This window comes from Brachypodium distachyon, chromosome 4, assembly GCF_000005505.3.
Source record: "Brachypodium distachyon strain Bd21 chromosome 4, Brachypodium_distachyon_v3.0, whole genome shotgun sequence".
NCBI lineage: Eukaryota > Viridiplantae > Streptophyta > Magnoliopsida > Poales > Poaceae > Brachypodium > Brachypodium distachyon.
Window position 1 is genome coordinate 34,593,381 of NC_016134.3, and position 19,170 is coordinate 34,612,550.

At 49.4% G+C, this 19,170-nt stretch overlaps 2 protein-coding genes and 1 long non-coding RNA gene across 4 annotated transcripts; 1 reads left to right on the forward strand and 2 right to left on the reverse strand.

Moving 5' to 3' along the window:
• The first annotated feature begins 10,508 nt into the window (after nucleotides 1-10,508).
• Nucleotides 10,509-13,465, forward strand: LOC106866898 (protein ALTERED XYLOGLUCAN 4-like). Of its 2 annotated transcripts, XM_024454766.1 has the most exons (3): nucleotides 10,509-11,370; nucleotides 11,856-12,039; nucleotides 12,117-13,465. In XM_024454766.1, the coding sequence occupies exons 2-3, from the start codon at nucleotides 11,868-11,870 to the stop codon at nucleotides 13,292-13,294; spliced, it is 1,350 nt and encodes a 449-aa protein (XP_024310534.1). In that variant the 5' UTR covers nucleotides 10,509-11,370; nucleotides 11,856-11,867; the 3' UTR covers nucleotides 13,295-13,465. The 2 variants fall into 2 exon arrangements, with proteins under 2 accessions (XP_024310534.1, XP_024310533.1); XM_024454765.1 differs by having other exon boundaries at nucleotides 10,511-12,039.
• Nucleotides 13,466-14,482: 1,017 nt separating this feature from the next.
• Nucleotides 14,483-15,690, reverse strand: LOC106866899. The gene is made up of 2 exons (XR_001408072.2): nucleotides 15,412-15,690; nucleotides 14,483-14,946 (listed from the first exon to the last, which is right to left on the reverse strand). It is a non-coding gene; the product is annotated as an uncharacterized LOC106866899 (long non-coding RNA).
• Nucleotides 15,691-15,764: 74 nt separating this feature from the next.
• Nucleotides 15,765-18,484, reverse strand: LOC100844622. The gene is made up of 2 exons (XM_014903330.2): nucleotides 17,656-18,484; nucleotides 15,765-16,259 (listed from the first exon to the last, which is right to left on the reverse strand). The coding sequence occupies exon 1, from the start codon at nucleotides 18,367-18,369 to the stop codon at nucleotides 17,659-17,661; it is 711 nt and encodes a 236-aa protein (XP_014758816.1). The 5' UTR covers nucleotides 18,370-18,484; the 3' UTR covers nucleotides 15,765-16,259; nucleotides 17,656-17,658.
• Nucleotides 18,485-19,170: the final 686 nt, after the last annotated feature.

The window sequence follows — 19,170 nt, forward strand, 5'->3', positions numbered from 1 at the left end:
TATAATTTTAACCTATCAAATTCCATACGTTTTAAAGCTTTTAACCGAAATATCTATCTCGTGCTGAGTTTTTACCCAAAATAACACCAAGAGAACGTGCAGTAGACGAAATGAAAGACGGTGAAAGGGAAACGACGGAATTTAAAGGAGCTGTATTAGGCGTACCTAAAGGGGTGTCGAGGTTGCGCGCAGCAGCCCGACGCATAGCCTTCGCCATTAAATCCTCGTCAGCCGGAATGACTCCAGAAGGAAGTGGAGAGTTTGTGCGCTCACTCCGCCGCAGGTGGGCGCCGCCCACCGGAGACCCCGCGGCCACAGCCGCAGCAGCAAGCGGCGGAAGACCACCAGCCGAAGTAGACCTGCCCCCGCGTGGAGAAGCATGCGGAGCAGAAGCAGCGGCCCTCCCATCCGGGCTTGGAACACATGCAGCAGGCCTTGTCGTTCCAGCCGAAGAGTGAGCCTCAACAAGACCAGCAACATGCATGGGAGCTGCATGAAACGCTGAAGCACTTGCCTCCTGGCCAGCCATTGCCTGCCCAGCTGCATGGGCACCTAGCCCAGCTGCTGAAGCACCTGCGCGCTGCCCGGCCGCGACGGCGCCTGCGCGCACCCCTGCCGTGGGAGCAACTGCCACGTGAGCGTCTGCAGCCACAGAGGGCGCGTCGGCAGCGCCTGCAACAGGCCCAACTGGAGAGCTCGGAGGGTTGGAAACGCCATCAAACAATTCAGACGCAGTCCTTGAAAGAGCTACTGTTGCCAGCTGGAGTACGCGCTAATTTTTTTTAAATAATACGAATTTTTTAATCATTTCCGAAAATAATACGCGTTTTTCAAAAGTCTCAAAAATAATACGGCATCGGGCTGGGCGAGGCCGATTGGGCCTAGTTGGCCTGGCCCAAGCCGAGTACGCCCAGTCGGCCTCGGCCAGGCCGACTGCAGGCCGCGGGCCTAGCCCGAGGGGCCCACTCGCTTCAGTCGGCCTGGCCCAGGCCGACTGAAGCCCAGTTGGATTCGCCCAGGCCGACTGGTCCAGTTGGTTTGGGCTAGGCCGACTGGATTCAGTTTGGGCCAGCTCCAATTTTCCTGCGCCGATTCGAAGTAATTCCTTTTTTTTCTTCGGATCCTTCCGGTCTTTTGAACTAAAATACTCGACAACATGGATAAAAGTAACACGCCGAATCCGATTGGAAGTAATTAGTCTTCGCCGCTAGTTCGTTGCATGAGCAACGCATACACGACCGAGGCCCATTTTTTGTCTCGAATCCTTGCGGGTTTTTTATAAAGAGTAACATATATCGATAATTTGCTGGACAATTTCCGTGTCGATTCTTTGCGATTTGTTTGAACTGAAAGACTTGACATTTGGATAAATTAACATATATCGATAATGTGCTGGTTACGGAACCAAGGCACGACTAAATTAACATACATTGGTAATACCGCAATTGGACATCTTTAAAGATAGCAAATACATTAGAAACACAAGCACTACTGAGTCCACTTAGGCCATTTTCCGCTCGTATCGCCACATTCTTCTGCAGCCTTTGCCACAGCGGCCCTTTCTCTTTGCTTCTCCCTTTCTGCCTCACGAGCATCCTTGCGCCTTCGTTCCTCCTCTTGCATCTCAAGCGCTTTCTCCCTGTTTTTCCTTAATGCTTCGTCAATCCAACGACGTTGTTCCTCCCTATGCTCTTTCATCTCTCTCTCTTGCTCCTCCTTCTCCTGGGCTGCAGCTTTTTCCGCACGCTCCTCCGCGTGGAAACGCTGCCATGCATTTCAGGACCTTGTTTTGATCTCTTCCACCGCCCAATCCGGCATCTCCGTGTCAATCCAACGATACCACATGCATAGGGGCGGAGGAGACTACAAAAAGGCCTACTGTTACAAATCTGCTATGACACAGAAAACATGTTTTAGAACACCTAAATGTGCTTACCGGAGGTTTGTCGTATGGCGAAACCGGGACAGGTGGTTCATACTCATAGTTCGCGCACATGAAAAACCTCATGCCCAGCTTATCTGAAAAATCTGTCACCTCCTTCACCTTGCATAGATTGCCGCACCAACACATGAGATGTTCCACCCCCCGAGGCAACATCGCATCTTTCATCCTTCTCGGCCTCTCGCCCTGATCCGAGCAAGGCAAACTCATTTGGGGACACTGAAATATTGGAAAAAAAACAGTAGTGGGAAGGATGCTTTGATGACTACCGGAGATGAGGTATTTATAGGCTCTCAAACTCATTCTCCCGCCACCGTTTCCCTCCTCTTTTTCCCGCCTGGTTTTCCCGCCTCCTTTTCGCGCCACTGTTTCCCGCCTCCTTTTCGCGCCATCGTTTCCCGCCTCATTTTTGCGCCACCGTTTCCCGCCTCCTTTTCCCGCCTCCTTTTACCGCCACCGTTTCCCGTCTATTTTAAGTTGTCGGTTTTAATTTCAGTCTTTCTATTGCATATGTATTTCAGTCCTGCCGTTATTTATATGCAAATGTAACTTGAATAAGAATGCGAAAATTAGTAACATGTCTCTCTCATACATAAGACCTACATCCAAATATCAGGCACGGCGTCTGGGACGGCATTCCAAAGGTGCCTGTGGCGTGGTCCAGCCATACCTATGAGGTGGCACTACGTTGCGCGGAGGAATCACGGACCCATGCTCACGATACTGTGTATCCTCCTGTGTGGGATCTGATGGCGGAGTACTGAACATCCAGCTGTGTTGGACAGAATAGTCCTCTCCTTGAGCGTGATCTTGCTCACTACCCCACGAGGGTTCGGACAACGATGACTGATGCCCGTAGGCTCCTGCATGTGGGAAAGTACTTAGCATTACAATTGCGTAGCAGTCACGGTAATGAACACAATAGATAGAAATATACATACCCTGTGGCTGGGTCTGTGGACGAAACTCGAAGTTCATCCTGGGACTCTGCTGGTGCTGCCACGACGAACCTCCAGCCTCAAAAGAGGGCTGATGCTGGTGCCACGCCGAACCTCCAGCCTCAAAAGAGGGCTGCTGCTGGTGCCAATAGTCGAAAGAAGACTGCGGCTGGTGCCACGACGAACCTCCGGCCTGCTCAGGAGGTGGTGGCCTGGGCGTCGACTGCTCTGGTAGACGTGGACGCGGGTGGTGTCGGGGGTGCGGTGCTTCCTGCTGACGTGGCCGCTGCTGGTGCGTGGAGTGACGAGGGGGCCGTACGGACGCCTGGTGGTGAACGACGTTCGAAGTGCGAGTGCATGTGATGGCCGCGTAAACAGAGCGTAGCTTCTCCTCCATTCGTCTAAGCCAGGACCGGTGCGGCTCCCGTGGTAGTAGAAGTGGACCGGTCGAAAGCGAATGTCCATACGCAGCGAACTCGGCCTGTAAATCCTATGTCAACTGAGCCTGCAATTGACACGAAGAGTATTACATATATATGGCAAAGTACGTAACAAACACATGCATTATGTTAAGAGAAGATACTTACCGCGTGCTGTCTAGAGCATGAAGTAGACTGGCTAGGGTACATATCTTGCAAACTCGGCTCGGCTATCTCCTGGGGGTGAGAGTGCTGAATGATGGTCAATCGGGTAGCTGTCATGTACCTCTGCAAATATTCGTTGAATAGATCGAGATCAAAGGCCGCCAATGGCCAAACCCGTGTCGTCGCAGTCTCCCACTCTGTGACGTACGACTGAACCCTCTGCAGCCACAGAGTCTGGGTCCTGGTACTTCCCTTCCTGGTAAATCTGAGATCGCAATAGAAAGTTGAACAATTAAATTATGGACAATTCTGGACGACAAACATAAATTGGAGAACTGCACATACCTATGGACGACCTGTGGAAGTGGATCCTCCGTCGGTGGAGGAACGACCAACTGGCATGCCCCAAACTGCCTCATGACCCTCTGCTGGGCCATCTCCTCCACGCAGACGTCGAAGATGATCTTTGATTTTGTCATCCAGTAAGCGTAATCTCTCGTGCAGACCGTGGACATCCCGCCAGGGTATCTATCCTCGATGGCGTCCTGTGTGTACGGCTCCCAGACAACCGCCTCAGAGTGCAACACGTCGAACTGCTCGTTGAATGATGGGTAGCACTTCCTGACCTGATCGTGTGCAAAGCGTCTCTGTAAAAAAAAGAAGTTAGCTTCATTCATGGTTTATGTAAACTAATGTATGAATTTCACATTCGACATACCTTGCTACGTGTCCAAATTGTCACGAAAGTAGGCAGGTCGATGTGTTCTAAGTCAAACAACTCCTGCTCAGGGTTAGGGTGATCACCCGTAACGTCTGGTCGGCTGATAGAAAACCTCTCTCACGACCAGAGCTGCAACAATAAAGGACATCCAAGCAGGGCTGACTTGGGCGACGCAAGCTGGCAAGCGTTGCACATACCTCGGTACGTAGCAGCTAAGACGGCCGAACCCCAACTCCTCTGTGTGATGTCGTCACCACAAGTTGCATTCGCAATCTCCACTGCAATAGGGATGTAGCGTGCGCTAATGGTGGTGGCGTGGTTCTCAGTGAACGTCACCTTCCCGAGAAGCCACATTATATATGCCTCAAGGCTCCGAGTGATCTGAGACTCAGTCATTTGGGTCTCTGGATACCCAAACTTCTGAATCTGCATGCAACAAAAACCAAGTGTTAGTAAACCCATGCAAGTATATGAGCTATGCTCTTAGATATATTAACTTAAAACACATCGATCTAACCTGGTAATTGAGCAACCAATCTAGCTTAGGTCCATGAGCCTCCGAGGTGAGTGGCCCAGCTCCGGCAAGAATACCTTGAAAACGTAGAGCATAAATTAACACATAGTTCCACATAGAGTACAAATTAAAACACAGGGCACGAATTAACACATACCTTGAAAGCGTAGTGCCATACCCTCCTGCCAATCAGCTGGTGCCTGCAACGGTCCTATGGGCTCACCCACCAATGGTAGTCCCAGCAGCATCGACACATCCTAGAGAGTAGGAGCCATCTCTCCCCAGCGAAAGTGAAACGTGTGTGTCTCGGGTCTCCATCTGTCCATTAAGCAGCTCAGCAGCGAGTGGTCAATTTGTACCCGTGTAGAGTTGAAGCCTCGTCGCTCGCCCTCTACCATTTCCGCACGAGTTGCCTCAACAAGTCGTGCAAAAGGTAAAGGCCAGCCCACTTCAAACTGCATAAATAAAATGGACATGCAAGGGATGAATAATAAAATGGACATGCAAGAGATTATTGAATGAAATGTACATGCAAGGGATGAATAAATAAAATGGACATGCAAGGAATGATTGAATAAATACCGTTGAATCCAGGCAGGGTGTATCATCCAATTTTCCTTCGGAGTGCCCGTGACAAGGGGCTCGACACTCCCAGGATGCGCCACCAATCGAGCAGCCCGATGCTTACTCTCAATCTCTGGAGATAGCAATGATACTCTCTCCATTTTGTGCCTGCAACATTTATAAACATAGTTAGACATACAAATTAAAGTTAAGCATAGTTAAACCGAGAGTACATATTAAAACGTAGTTGAACAAAGCGTAAAATTAACACACAGTTCCACACAGAGTACAAATTAAAACATAGAGCACAAATTAACACTTAGTTTCACAGAGTACTAAATAAAACTTAGTTCCACATAGAGTACAAATTAACACATAGTTTCACGGAGTACAAATTAACACAAAGTTTCACATATAGTACAAATTAAAACATAGGGTACAAATTAACACATAGTTTCACATATGCATGATAAGCCTAGTTTCTTCCTCTCCCTCGTCGTCCACGTCTCCCTCTTCCACGGGCAGTAGCTCCACCAGTACCGAAAGTTGGACAATAAGTGTCTCTGTGGCCAAAATGGTTGCATAGAAAACATTGTCGTGACGGTCCTCCGGCTTCAGATTCATCCATATCATTTCGGATGCGCCTGGACGGGCGTCTGCCTGTGCCTGTCCGCAGTAGTCTGGGGTCAGGGATGTACCGCTTTTCACCAGGGGTTACCTTGTTGAAATTGCCCATTGCACGAAACCCTAGCATCTCACCCGTCCATGTGCTAAGCACAAACTCTTTCAGGTAATAGGGAGACACAAATGAGATTGCGTCCATCCCTAGCTGCCCGCAAGCAGCAAGTACATGTGAGCAAGGAAGGTGAAGCAACTTTGGTTTGTTGCAGGTGCACTCACACGTTGGCCACGCTTCATTTCCAATCTTCACCTCCTGTGTCCTCAATTCATTTCCAACACCGAACTTGTCAGTTGGCAAGCGCACCTCAAACCTGTGTTCTTGATTACCGATGGCGACGACAGTATGAGACCTAGCTTTTTCCATCTTCTCATCCATGTACTTCATAATCTTTTCACAGTACGGTGTATTTGGGTTGTTCATGATATGCATTTCAGCTCTCTGTCGTCTTTCTCTGAAATACTTCACCGTGCCATGGAAAATACCCTCGACGATGGCTGTAAGTGGTAAAGCCCTATTTCCCCTCAGGACAAAGTTGTATGTCCCTGCCAGGTTAGTAGTCATGACGCCGTACCTAGCGCCATGTGTGTCGTGCAGCAAAGACCACCGCTCCAGAGACTCGTGCTCTATCCACTGCTGAAAGTTTTTAATCTGCCTCCCAACCCTTCTCCTAGTGCCGGGTGGGTAAAACCCTGGCAAGTCACAAAGCCCAACAGTTTTTCCTCAGATGGTCCTGTTCCAATTGTTGTCTGTGCAGCCACTGCTGCTACGTGTGCTGCTACCGCCGCGTTTCGTGCCGCTGTCCTCTCCCTAACATGTTTCTTCGTGAACTCATCAAGATAACCACGTATCGTAGTGTTCTTCCATTGTTGGTTCTGTTTGCAGAGTTTCTTGAATAGATTCATAAGTGACTTGTTCCTGAACTGCGAGAAGAAGTTGGCCCCCAAATGCCGCATGCACCAACGACTCTGCATGTCCTGCCATGGAGTCTTTTCATCAGGCCCAGGGTTTGTCAGTGTCCTTATCGCACTGAGTATGCCTGCATGTCTGTCAGGAAGGATGCACACATTCGGCTTATCATGCACAACTGCTCTCTTGAGCTGCCTGAAAAACCATAACCAACTTTCAGTGTTCTCACCCTCCACGAAAGCAAATGCGAGCGGAACGATTTGATTGTTGCCGTCTTGACCAATGGCGGTCAAGATCTGCCCCCTGTATTTGCCAGTGAGAAAAGTGCCATCTACGCATAATACGGGTCGACAATGATGGAAAGCTTGGACGCATACACCGAAAGTGAAGAACAGTCGTTGCAGCACCCTCACAGTTGGATACTCTGGGTGCAGAAAGTGTTGGATGTCGACATAGGTGCCTGGATTACGGGCTTGCAGTGTATGGAGGAGGCGGACAACAGAGTCGTATGAGTCAAAAAACGAACCAAATCTTTCCTCAAGAGCCCTCTGCTTAGCCCTCCAAGCCTTGCCATACGAAATGTTGTACTTAAACCTTACCCTGACCTTATGCATGATGGCCTTCACTTCCATTGCTTTGTTCTCCACTATCTCCGTGTAAAGCAACCGAGCAAGAAGCGTCGACGAGAGGTTACGATGGTCTTGAGGGATACTGGGAATGACACATGTGTGCAACACCAAGTCACTCACAACCCAATCTGTGTCATACTTGGGAACATAGCCATGCACTCTCCCGAGACAATCTATTTGTTCGCACTCCATTGTCAGATATTTTTGTGAAGAGACTGTTGTTTTCAAAACCCTTTGCGTGGACATTGCCCAAGCAACTATGGCATCCTGCAGATGTTTCTTGTCACGAAATCTGGCACCCTTCGCAATGTTGTTCTGATGATATTGCCATGCAGAGTCATGCCCATCGTCCACGGTCATAGCTGAAGAGAAGTGTTGATTCCATGATGCAGGAATCGGCACCTCCTCTTCGTCTGACTCATGAGACTCATCGTCATAAGAACTACGACCATCTGTATCTTCATCCTCCATCTCGTTCTGCAACTGACCATCTTCTTCGTCCGCATCTGCCTCGCCAGTGTACTCATCCTCTCCTACTGCCCTGGAGCTCTGGCCTGATTCATAACCACCACCTCCAGCATTCGACACAGAGTTTGTATTGGACAAGTCATAACTTGATTCACCCTCGCTTTCAGCTGGATTGGTCTCATGAGCGACAACCTGGATTAAGGCGACAGGTGTAGTTCCCCTTTTCTCGCAACTTTCTAACTAGCGCACCCACTTTGATGTCCGTTCTATCGGCCTCAAAACCCAGAAAATATTCGAACTTGACTTGGTCCACAATGCTTGCACAAGGACGGTGTATGTTTCAGGATTGACCGCTAAACATCCTGCCAACCATTCCTGCAGCTGACTAAACGTCCATGTTTGAGGGGCTGTTAGATCCAACTCCACATACTTAAACTGACTCAGATCAGCTCCGTGCTCGGTTGTTAAGACAGTACCGGAACCGTAGTAAAAAACAAACTTCACTACACCGGACATCTCTGATGCCTAAAAAAATGTTTAGACGCGTCAAATACTAAGCAGTACGGCATATTAAAAATATTAATACGTGACAAATACTAAACAATACGGCATATAAAAAAAATTTAGACGCGTCAAATACTAAGCAGTACGGCATATAAAAAATATTAAGACCGTCAAATACTAAGCAGTACGGCATATTAAAATTTTTAATACGTGACAAATACTAAACAATACGGCATATAAAAAATGTTTAGACGTGTCAAATACTAAGCAGTACGGCATATAAAAAATATTAAGACCGTCAAATACTAAGCAGTATGGCATATTAAAAATATTAATATGCGTCAAATACTAAGCAGTACGGCATATAAAAAATGTTTAGACGCGTCAAATACTAAGCAGTACGGCCTATAAAAAAAATTTAGACGCGTCAAATACTAAGCAGTACGGCATATAAAAATATTAGAACGCGTCAAATACTAAGCAGTACGGCATATTAAAAATATTAATACGCGTCAAATACTAAGCAGTACGGCATATTAAAAATATTAATACGCGTCAAATACTAAGCAGTACGGCATCAGAAAAAATCTATTCTATCAAAATATATTACTACCGGCCATAATATTTAGACGCATCAAATACTAAGCTGTACGACATTAACAGTTGTCCAAAATAATGAGCTCTACAAAACGCTAAAACATACTTCTATATATACATACACACGTATCCTCATAAACATATACATTATAGGATAAATACGTGAGAGATTAGGATTTACCCTTGAAGCGTGTGAACCCCAACCTCGAGCAGCCTCACAGTCACCGGATGGGCACCACCACCACCTCCAAACCCTTCCAAACCACCACCATTGCCCCAACTTAGCAACACGAAATTAGCTCAAAATGTTCAACAAAAAGATTAGATCAAGGTGTCATTGGGTGCTAAATAGCAAGGGGATGCAGTTTTGTGGGTTAAACGGGATCAAAACTCACTCATTTTGGCAAGAATTTGGGGGCATTTTTGAGGAAGAAGAAGAGGAGAAGAAGAACACAAGGTGCAGCCAGCAGGAAGAAGAAGAGGGCTCGGTGGACTGGGCTCGCGCGATGGGAAGTGAGGAAAGGAAAGGAAAAGGAGAAAAAGAAAAAAGAGAAAAGGATTTCCCGGGAGGCCTGTCGGCCTGGGCCAGGCCGACAGGCTCGAGTGGGCCCCGCGCGCTCGGCAGCCGGCCTCGGCCAGGCCGACTGGGCCTACTCGGCTTGGGCCAGGCTGACTGGGCCCAATCGGTCTAGCCCAGCCCGAGGCCGTAATATTTTTGAGATTTTTGGAAAGCGCGTATTATTTTCGGAAATGATTAAAAAATTCGTATTATTTATAAAAAATTAGCGGAGTACGAGCAACCTCCAGGGCTGCCTCAGAACCCGACGAAGACCGCGGCACACCAAAACGGGGCCGAGGAGCTCGCGCAGTTTACACCCAGCCAGAAAAATCCACCTCCACACCTGGTGACCCCTCAAAACGTGTGGTCAACACATTGGCGGAAGAAGGCGGAATATTGCCGGAGGACGGAACATTAGACGAAGATTCCGAATTTTTCGCCCTTTTATTATACTTATCTAATTTATCATCATCACGATCATGAGATTTGTCGTTGGACTCATCATCACGCTCCATAGGAGTGGGCCCGACAGTGGAATCAACATGAAAATCCACGGGTTCCAAAGAGAATTGCAGCACATACCCAATTTTTGCCATTGCGACATCCACATCAACCGAAAAGAGCGTGGGATCCAGCACAGTGACCTTAATGCGGACATCCCTCTCTTCCGAAAACAGAACATATCGACATCCTCGGTGACGCCAACTACAAAGCCGGCCGCCCACATCCCAAGAAAATGTTTCAAGGATGGAGGCACACCTTTAACATGTACCCAGACCATGTGCAAGTGGAAGGCAGCTGGAACCTCATCGGGATTCCACTCGCTAAATTTCAACGAGACATTCTGGGACTTTAAACGAATCTCCAAATTCGCGAACCGCTGGAGCTCCTCTTGTGAGGGAAAAGCCACCACGAAAGCATTGTTGCCGTGGGGGATTGCCTCCCAAGTCCAGGAACTCGTAGTTGGAATCATACGGCGAAGCTCCGCTTCGAGCACTTCCGCCAAAATAGCCCCTCCCGACACAGAAACCAAGGCGGTAGGGGATATGCTTGGCGCAACCCCGTTACCAGCCATTGCTTCTTCGGGAATCTGAAAAAAAAAACCATCTTATCACCGTCATAGCCACATAGCCTTGCGGTTGGACGGGGCATTTTCAAGATAGGACACCGGAGCTCATTGTGATCATGTTTGTCGCACACCACACAGTACACATCTACCGGGCACTCTTTGGTCACATGATCAACGCCAACATATCATTTTCTTCTTTTTTTCTTTAGCAGCACCACCTTGACGATCATCAGGTTGACGAGGAACAACAGGGGGTGGCGCGATTACCTGCGGCGGAAGGCGACCGCGAGGAGCAGCCAGCCCCGCAGCAACCTCGCCCCCTACAGCGACCACCGGCAAGCTCCTCGGGCCGGCTCCGAAGGAGAAACCACCACCACCAGAGGCGCTGCCCGAACCAAAGGCGGATGGCGGCAGCGCCGAGAAGGAACGAACCTCCGGGACAGTCGGCCGGGGAGGCGCGCCCTGAGAAGAAGGTGAACCCTGGGATGCAGCCGTGACCGCCCCGCCCATCATCCGTCCGCGAGGATGCTGGAACTGCCCCCCCACGGCCGGAAGTGAACGGCCGCCTCCTGCCGCAGGAGACGCATGGCTACCACCCGTTGTCAATGGCGCACGGCCATTGGAGCTTGAGGCCGCACCATCGCCCGAGAGGACAGCCTTTCCACGACTGCCGCCTGCACCAGACATAACAACGTAATGTTTTTCTATTAGTGCAAACCGAAAGATCAAATCTACAAAATTCATGTGCTTTTTTATTCTCTGTTTTGCGCATGCATTCTTACCTTATTCCTGAGTGTTCATAATGCTGAGAATGAAAGACCATAGCGGTACAAAAAACTTGCATCATGTGCTGCACGGAAAAACAAATGTCACCAGCACCGTTGCGTCCAAATTACTCCTAAAATAATGCACGCGTCAAACTTTGTTTGATTCTCAATGTATGGATAATCTAGACAAATAGTACTCCGTATAATATATGGTCCTGGCAAGGAACTACAAATATGATACATCCATCTTGATTCATACTAGTACACAATCTTTAAGCTCCTGATCCCCTCTCTCTCATGCCATCTCCACTAACCACAAGTAATTACCATAGAGCAAGTCTTTGGATTCTTTCCCAAACTTTTCTCATCAACCAACGATCTACCTAAAGATAGCCAAGTTTCCACTTTCAGCTGGCAGCAGCCATGGGCGCCTCCACTCCTCGCCCCCATTCCAGCTCCCGGCAGACGCTTCCACGCCTCACCAAGAAGATCCTCACCTTCGCGGTCTACGCCCTCGTCCCACTCGCCCTCCTCCACTACTTAATCTCCTCTCTTCCCATCGCCGACCCTTCCCATTCCCCCTTGGCTCCCCACGGTAATCAACCGCCGCATTCAAAGACTCGCCCGATGTGGCGCAGCGCAATGACAAGGCTCTCTTTTTTTGGTTTGTAGGGGGTAATAAGGAGCAGCAGGCCGGGGCAAGAAAGCAGATGCTGAAGGTGGCTCCGGCGGCGGCGCGGCCGCGGTGCGACTACTCGGATGGGGAATGGGTGCGGGACGCGGCGGGGCCGCGGTACAACGGGTCGAGCTGCGGCGGGACGATCAAGGACGGGCAGAACTGCATGGCGCACGGCCGGCCGGACAAGGGTTACCTGTACTGGCGGTGGCGGCCGCGCGGACACGGGTGCGCGCTCCCGCCCTTCTCGCCGGGGGAGTTCCTGGAGCTCGTGCGCGGCCGCCACGTGGCTTTCGTGGGCGACTCGCTGGCGCGGAACCAGTGCGAGTCGCTGGTGTGCCTCCTGGGCTCCGAGTTCCCCGCCGAGCTCGTCCTCGGCGCCGGGGGCGAGGGCGAGGAGGAGCGCAAGTTCCGGCGGTGGGAGTTCCGGTCGCACAACGCGACGGTGTCCGTGTTCTGGTCGCCGTTCCTGGTCAACGGCACGGAGAAGTCGTCTGCGCCGGGCGGGGTCGACCACAACAGGCTCTACCTGGACCAGCCGGACGAGCGCTGGGCGGCGGAGCTCCCGGGGATGGACGTGGTGGTGCTCTCCATCGGGCACTGGTTCCTGCACCCGGCCATGTACTACGAGCGCGGCGCCGTGATCGGGTGCCACCACTGCCCGGAGCCCATCCACCCGGAGACGGGCTTCTTCGGCGTGTTCCGCCTCGCCGTCAAGAACGCGCTCCGCGAGATCATCGCCCGCGCCAGCTCCAGCGCCGGGCGTCGGGAGAAGAAGCTGGCCGTGGTGGCGACGTTCTCGCCGGCGCACTTCGACGGGGAGTGGGACAGCCCCGACGCGTGCGCGCGGTCGGAGCCGTACGCGCCGGGGGAGAAGGAGATGCGGTACATGGACCGGGAGCTGTGGCGGACGGAGGTCGAGGAGGCCGCCGCGGCAGCCGACGAGGCCAGGGTGCGCGGGTCCGCCGTGACGGTGGAGGCGCTCCAGGTGACGAAGCTGGCGGACATGCGCGCCGACGGGCACCCTGGCCCGTACATGCACGCCGGCGGCGGCGGCGGCGGCGGCGACCGAGTGGCCAACGACTGCGTGCACTGGTGCCTCCCTGGTCCCATCGACACGTGGAACGAGATCTTGCTGCGGATGGTCAAGCGGTGGAGGCAGGGTCCTCCGTAGTTCGTGGCTAATTAGAATTTCACGTACTAGTAGGTTTCTTTTAGGAAATTTATCATTTATATGCGGAATCATTACGGTTTATCAATGGTTCAAACAAACTTTTCAGTGGTTTAAGCGGTGTGCTGGTAGTGTGAGAACGAGATGCAATACTAAGATCGATCTTGGAATCGAGCATCTGCGCGTGACACCTCTCATCTCAGTCGGCGTGCCGAACCGGCGTCAAATGCGGATCGTGGCGAAAGGTGTTACCGCTGACCTTTTCCGTTCCATTCATTGCTGTGATGAGTTACTCCATGGTCAACAATGTCGATTATTAATGTCGGCAGTACCATCGAAGTTCGAAAAGGAAATATTGTCGGTAACGCCATCGCATCGATAGGGGGTCAGGGACACCAATTCAGGAATTCACCATTGCCGCCGAGTCACACATGTATAGAGTGACCTATTCTCATTTCTCGCCCACGTTGTAAGCATGAATATATTTGTAACTATGTTTTTCTATTGCATGCGCAGTGCCAAATTGTTAAATTCAGAAAGGAGTTCCCATGCACGTAGCTCCACTGTAATCTGAACAAGGCTGTGTCACTACCTAACTCTTTAGTTTCTAACTATTATTGAGTAATAGAATACCGTTCTAGGCTTTGGTCTCCTTTCATCGGGCAAATTTGATACTGCAATGCTGAAAGTTCATGTAAAGTTGTTATATATCCTGCGGACCGCTGAAAGTGGGACATCGTTTCTTCTAATATATATTTATTTAATTAACATTGAATTGGCATACTTTTTCCTTGGTTTTGTATATACTTTTTGACGGGGCATGACAGGTGCTCTGCTGATTCATTAGAAAGAGAGAATATTTTCAGTACAAGGAGCCAAAGGAAGGTGTCGAGACACCTCCAGAAGACAGCAGAAAAGGAGAAAACGATGATGTAATTACAGCTTGGCTGTGCAATGCCCAGCTTACAAACCCTTCGCAAGTTTTGTATATACTTGAAAATCTAATTGAGGTATCTTTTCCTTCAGAGTAGAATCCACATGTCCAGATCGGTAGAAGAGACCATCTGCATCTTGAGGGAGCTAATTCCCCTCTGCGCATCTCTACAACATCAGAATTTGTAAAACCATACAGAATTAGGCTAGTGAATTTATTTTTTAGGGTTCTCAGAGATAGAAGAGTCCCAGGCACAATCAGAAACATATGAACATCACTAGCTTCAATGTAATAAACTAATCAATATTATCGGTGATTACAAGAGGAGATACAGGTGATCATGCCTAGAATAGTACAAGGATCTGGTCACCAATAATGAGAAGCCCCATAACCCCTTCCCACTCCACAAACGTCAGTGAACTACCACCTCTTTTCTGGAAGTAAACTAAGCTCCAAATCAACATACTACCTCCTTTCTGTAAGTGAAATGAGGCTCCACATCAACATGTACACTGCTGGACAGTGTTGTCCATTATAAATGTTCACAGGATTTCCCCAGAATGCCGCAGATTTTTATCTGAATATCTCACTGCCTTTGCTGCTAATTTCCGATATGTATTCCTTGCTCTGTTTGTCACTCCGATTCCTCGCCAGTATCACTTGAAATCCTTCCTAGATCTTCGACAATTTTAGACATTAGTGATCTAAATTCTGGTTCCGGCTGCATAAGAAATTTTACCTCAGCCAAGTGGTCTGTAAATTAATCTCATATTGCTGTTCTCGATGGGCAGGACGACGGCTATAGGTTGATATGGGGAAAGATGAGGGCGGCGACGCGGGCTAGGTGAAGAGCGGCAGTGCACTGTGAGGAGGGCAAATGCGGCGGCGCGCTGCTAGGTCGGCGGCACGAGCTGGGTGGAGGGCCGAGGGCGGCTGCGGCGCGCTGGAGGAGGGCGAGGGCGGCGGCGCCGCGGGCTGGATGTAGGGCGGCGGAGGAGGCACGCGCTGGGGCGAGGGCGAGGGCCAGGGAGGCGACGCCACGGGCGGGTCGAGGGCGGCGGGCCAGTGGCGCTGGGATAGGCGGCGTGTCCTCTGTGAAACTAGGGAGCAGAGAGGGCTCAGGAGGGAGGGAGACGACCAGTTTTTTTATTTTTAGTAATGTAAAAATATGAAAAGACTGATATACCCTTAGCTAATACTCCGGGGTGGATGGAGTATTGGGCATGAGAGAATTTGCCTCACAGAAAATACGCCACCTGCTAATAGCGTTCAGAATTGCTAACGCACGATGGCGTCAAAATTCCATATATGCACGCCAACCATTTGGCTTCAGATTTGCTTTGCAATTGCGGATAAAAGTTGTGTGTGCCATGGTGAAATCAGCTGGAACATATAAAAAATAGTGATTTGACAAGTTGATCCGTCAATCATCGTACTTATGCAGGTTTGACAACTTGTAAGGATAGGTGAAAGTTACCTGTAATCAACAGATGATGACACGTCATAAAATTATTTTGCAGATGCACCTCGCCAACTCCCAGAGTTAAGTGCACAGAATCAAATTACCAAAATACATAATGTAAGTACATTCTATGGTTTCTCATACAACAATAAATTGGCATTTCTATTGGGGTCTGCCCCTAAATTAAAATACCCAACACATATGAGATACTTTCCCACCTGTTCAGTGTTAGCCAATCTCGAGACCAAAAGAATGAAGACATCACAATCAGTTTCAACTCCAAGGCACACACACACTGACACACACAGGAAACCAACATTACAATAAACATGAAAATGGGTAATAGTTTGCGAAGTCTCTACAATTGAGGAGGGGATATTATAAACCAAAAAGATTAAAGAAACAAATACTGTATTCATTAGGATACAGTATGATCTACCTTTTTTTCCGACTTGGTTTTTCACAAACTGGGCGAATTGCACAAGGAAATGCAAATAATATCATTATGATGTCCTTGTTAAATATGATTGTCCGTACATATGTTCTTGACATTGTACAGGTTACAACAACCCCTGTAAATAATAAATGCACAGTCAGATCTAAATTTTACCATTTGCAATATTGAAGAACATTGAATAGTCATTATCCTTCCGATCCATAATAGTAAGTGTCTTGGATTTAGTACAAACTTGTACTAACTTTGTACTAAATCCAAGACACTTATTATGGATCGGAGGGAGTACCAACTAGAAAATTTGTGTCTTGTAATGCACTAATCTCAAAGTAATAACAGCAACAAAAGGGATTCTTCCTTTGGTCCTCTATATCTCTAGATATTGAGCACCATAAAAAAGATTCCTTCTCTGTTTCTCTATGCCTCTATGCACTGCAAACTCATCTATTTTTTATGTTGTTTTCTGTGTTCCACTCATTATTCATTTGTATTTCATTCATGTTTGCAGCCTCTTTTCAACTACTATGTTAATTTCTTCATTCACCTATTCATTTTTCATACTCAAACTCTACTAATTGTTTTATATTTATAATCTATCTGCTACAACACCACAAAAAAAAAGCTACCAAATATCTATAAAAATCTCTTGCATTCTCTTTTTATTCTTATCTGCACACTTAGCCGATTAGTGACAGTCTGGAAAAACGCTAGTCTAAATTTCTCTCTACTTTACTGGTACACAAGAAGATACTGGTAGTTGCTAGAGCACAAACATGAAAAACAATGCTTCTTCTCTAACCACACACCTCGCTACCTGGTGAAAAGAGGTGGAGCGTGTGGAGCAGCACATGACCGCCCGGGAAGGGCACGAAGCAGCGCCAAGAAAAAAAAAAAGCAGCAGCTTGTGGAAGGCGTGGCACTCGCCTCCTCCTCCATTACTCCTCTTCCCCACATTGCTGCTCGCCCGGAGTCCTACCTCCAAGCGATCCAATGAAACCGTGCACCACCCCGACGATTCGACATCCGAGGAGAATTGTGAAGATGAGAAAAAGGCAAGGACCCGATCATCTACCCCCATTACTCAACCCAAACTGAAGCCAAGGTACCTTCACGTTCCACCAAATCATATTGTTTAGTTTTCTGACCCCCTCTTTATACGAATACTAAGAACAGGGTGGGAAACGGTGATTTATGTATGCAGTCATTCCGAACAAGACCATGGAGGGTCCTGTTTTGCCAAACATATAGCAAATTGATCGAATCCAGTTTTTTAGTTTGACTATGCAGATTACTTCACTGCATCTATACCCACAGAGATACTAATACCTCTGCAAAAATGGACCGACTGAGTAGTCAACTCTAATTCAACACGGTGAAATCCTATTCACCTCCTAGTTTTGCTAATAATTCAGCATCGTATCTTGAAATTTTTAGTACAAAGCAGATCAGAGAATCAACAATCCAATCTCACATCAAATCTAATCTTTTCAGTTCAAAATCGAGCAAGATCGTACCTCTCAGTCGGCTCCAGCGCCGCCGCTGCCACCGAGCGGGTATGACACGACCTCCCTGACCACCGGCGCGACCTCGACCAGCGCGATGTCCATCCCGTATCCGGAGACGGGCAGCAGCTTGAGGTCGCGGAGCACGCAGAAGGCCTCGGCCATACGGCCGCGGGGCACATCGATGGCGACGGCGCACCGCGGGACCCAGTTATCGGGGCGGAACCCGTCGGGCACCTCGAGGCCCGCATCCTTGCGGAGCAGTTCGCAGAGCTGCGCGTGGAGGCCGAGCAGCGCGGCCGAGGGCGTGGGCGAGAGGAAGAGCACCCCGGCGTCAAGGGACGATGGGGGCGACGCAAGCGAGGAGAGCGCGAGCGGGAGCGGATCGAGGCGAGACGCCAGCGCGCGGAGGCAGGGGGCGAGGCGTAGCGGGTCTGGGAGCGCGGCGGCTGGGAGGTGGAGCAAGGGGAGGTGCGGACGGGACGCGGTGTCGATGAGGCGGCTGCTGAGCTGCCGCCGAGCCAGCGCGTTCCACGCCTTGAGCACCTGGTTCTCCAGCGCGGGGTCGAAGTAGAGCTCGACCGCGTAGTGGCCGGAAGGGGCCGCCGCCGCCGCCGGCGACGGCTGGGGCCCGCGAGGGGTGCCCGGGGGAGTCGTCGCGACCGCTGCGGAGGTGGAGAAAACGCCGCCGCCGCCGCCCGCTGAGGGCGCGGTGCCTTGCGCCATGGCGAGGGCGGCGAGCTCTAGATGCGCGATTCCGACAGGGAGGCGAGCGGGTCGGAGGAGTCGAGCTGGGTTTGGGATTTCCGCTGGAGCTGAGAAATTTGGGAGAGATCTCGTCGTGCGACTGTGATACTCTGCTGTGGTGTACACGCTTGGAATAGCTACAGTCCGGCGAGGCGCTGACGTCTGGGGCCCACGTAGACGCGGCACTGGTTTGGTTTGGAGCGTGTTGATTTTCCCGATTGGTCAACTTGAAATTTCTTGCGTCCATAATGTCCAGGTGTTGGATTAGGTTACCTTCTGCCTCGAAAATTTAGTCTAGTATGTTTTTTCTTTGCTCCGTACCAGATTTAGACTAGTACCTATGTTGATAAGTTCGTAACACTAATTTTACATCAAAAGATTAATATAAAGCATTGGAATAACGGCTCGCGTTAACTCATCCGCGCCTACGCACCATGCATGCAAGCCGCTAGAAGCAGAGGCAAGCATGCTAGCAGCAGTAGATGTCCATGCGCGCACGTCTTATTTTGTCAAATGCAACTTTAAATCTCTCAAACCAAACATTTAATTTAAGATCCGTCTTCGTGGTTAATTTTGTTTCGATGAGATCTTCGAACAAGATCTCATATTGATATGTTCCGATCAAAAAAATATCATATTAAAAGTTGCCAGAGACACCGGCCACTATAGATGATAAATCTATAAATTTAATTACTGCAGAAATGCAAAGCTATCAAGTGAACTAAATAGCCAAAAGCATACTCTCTCCATTTCACATCCATTTCACAAAGATTGACGTAT

Excerpts from the sequence above, each read along its gene's own strand:
- LOC100844622 (XM_014903330.2), bottom strand. The coding sequence starts at position 18,369 with ATGGCGCAAGGCACCGCGCCCTCAGCGGGCGGCGGCGGCGGCGTTTTC.
- LOC106866898 (XM_024454766.1), top strand. The coding sequence starts at position 11,868 with ATGGGCGCCTCCACTCCTCGCCCCCATTCCAGCTCCCGGCAGACGCTT. Across the intron at positions 12,040-12,116 it reads TTCCCCCTTGGCTCCCCACG|GGGGTAATAAGGAGCAGCAG; the intron begins GTAATCAACCGC and ends TTTGGTTTGTAG.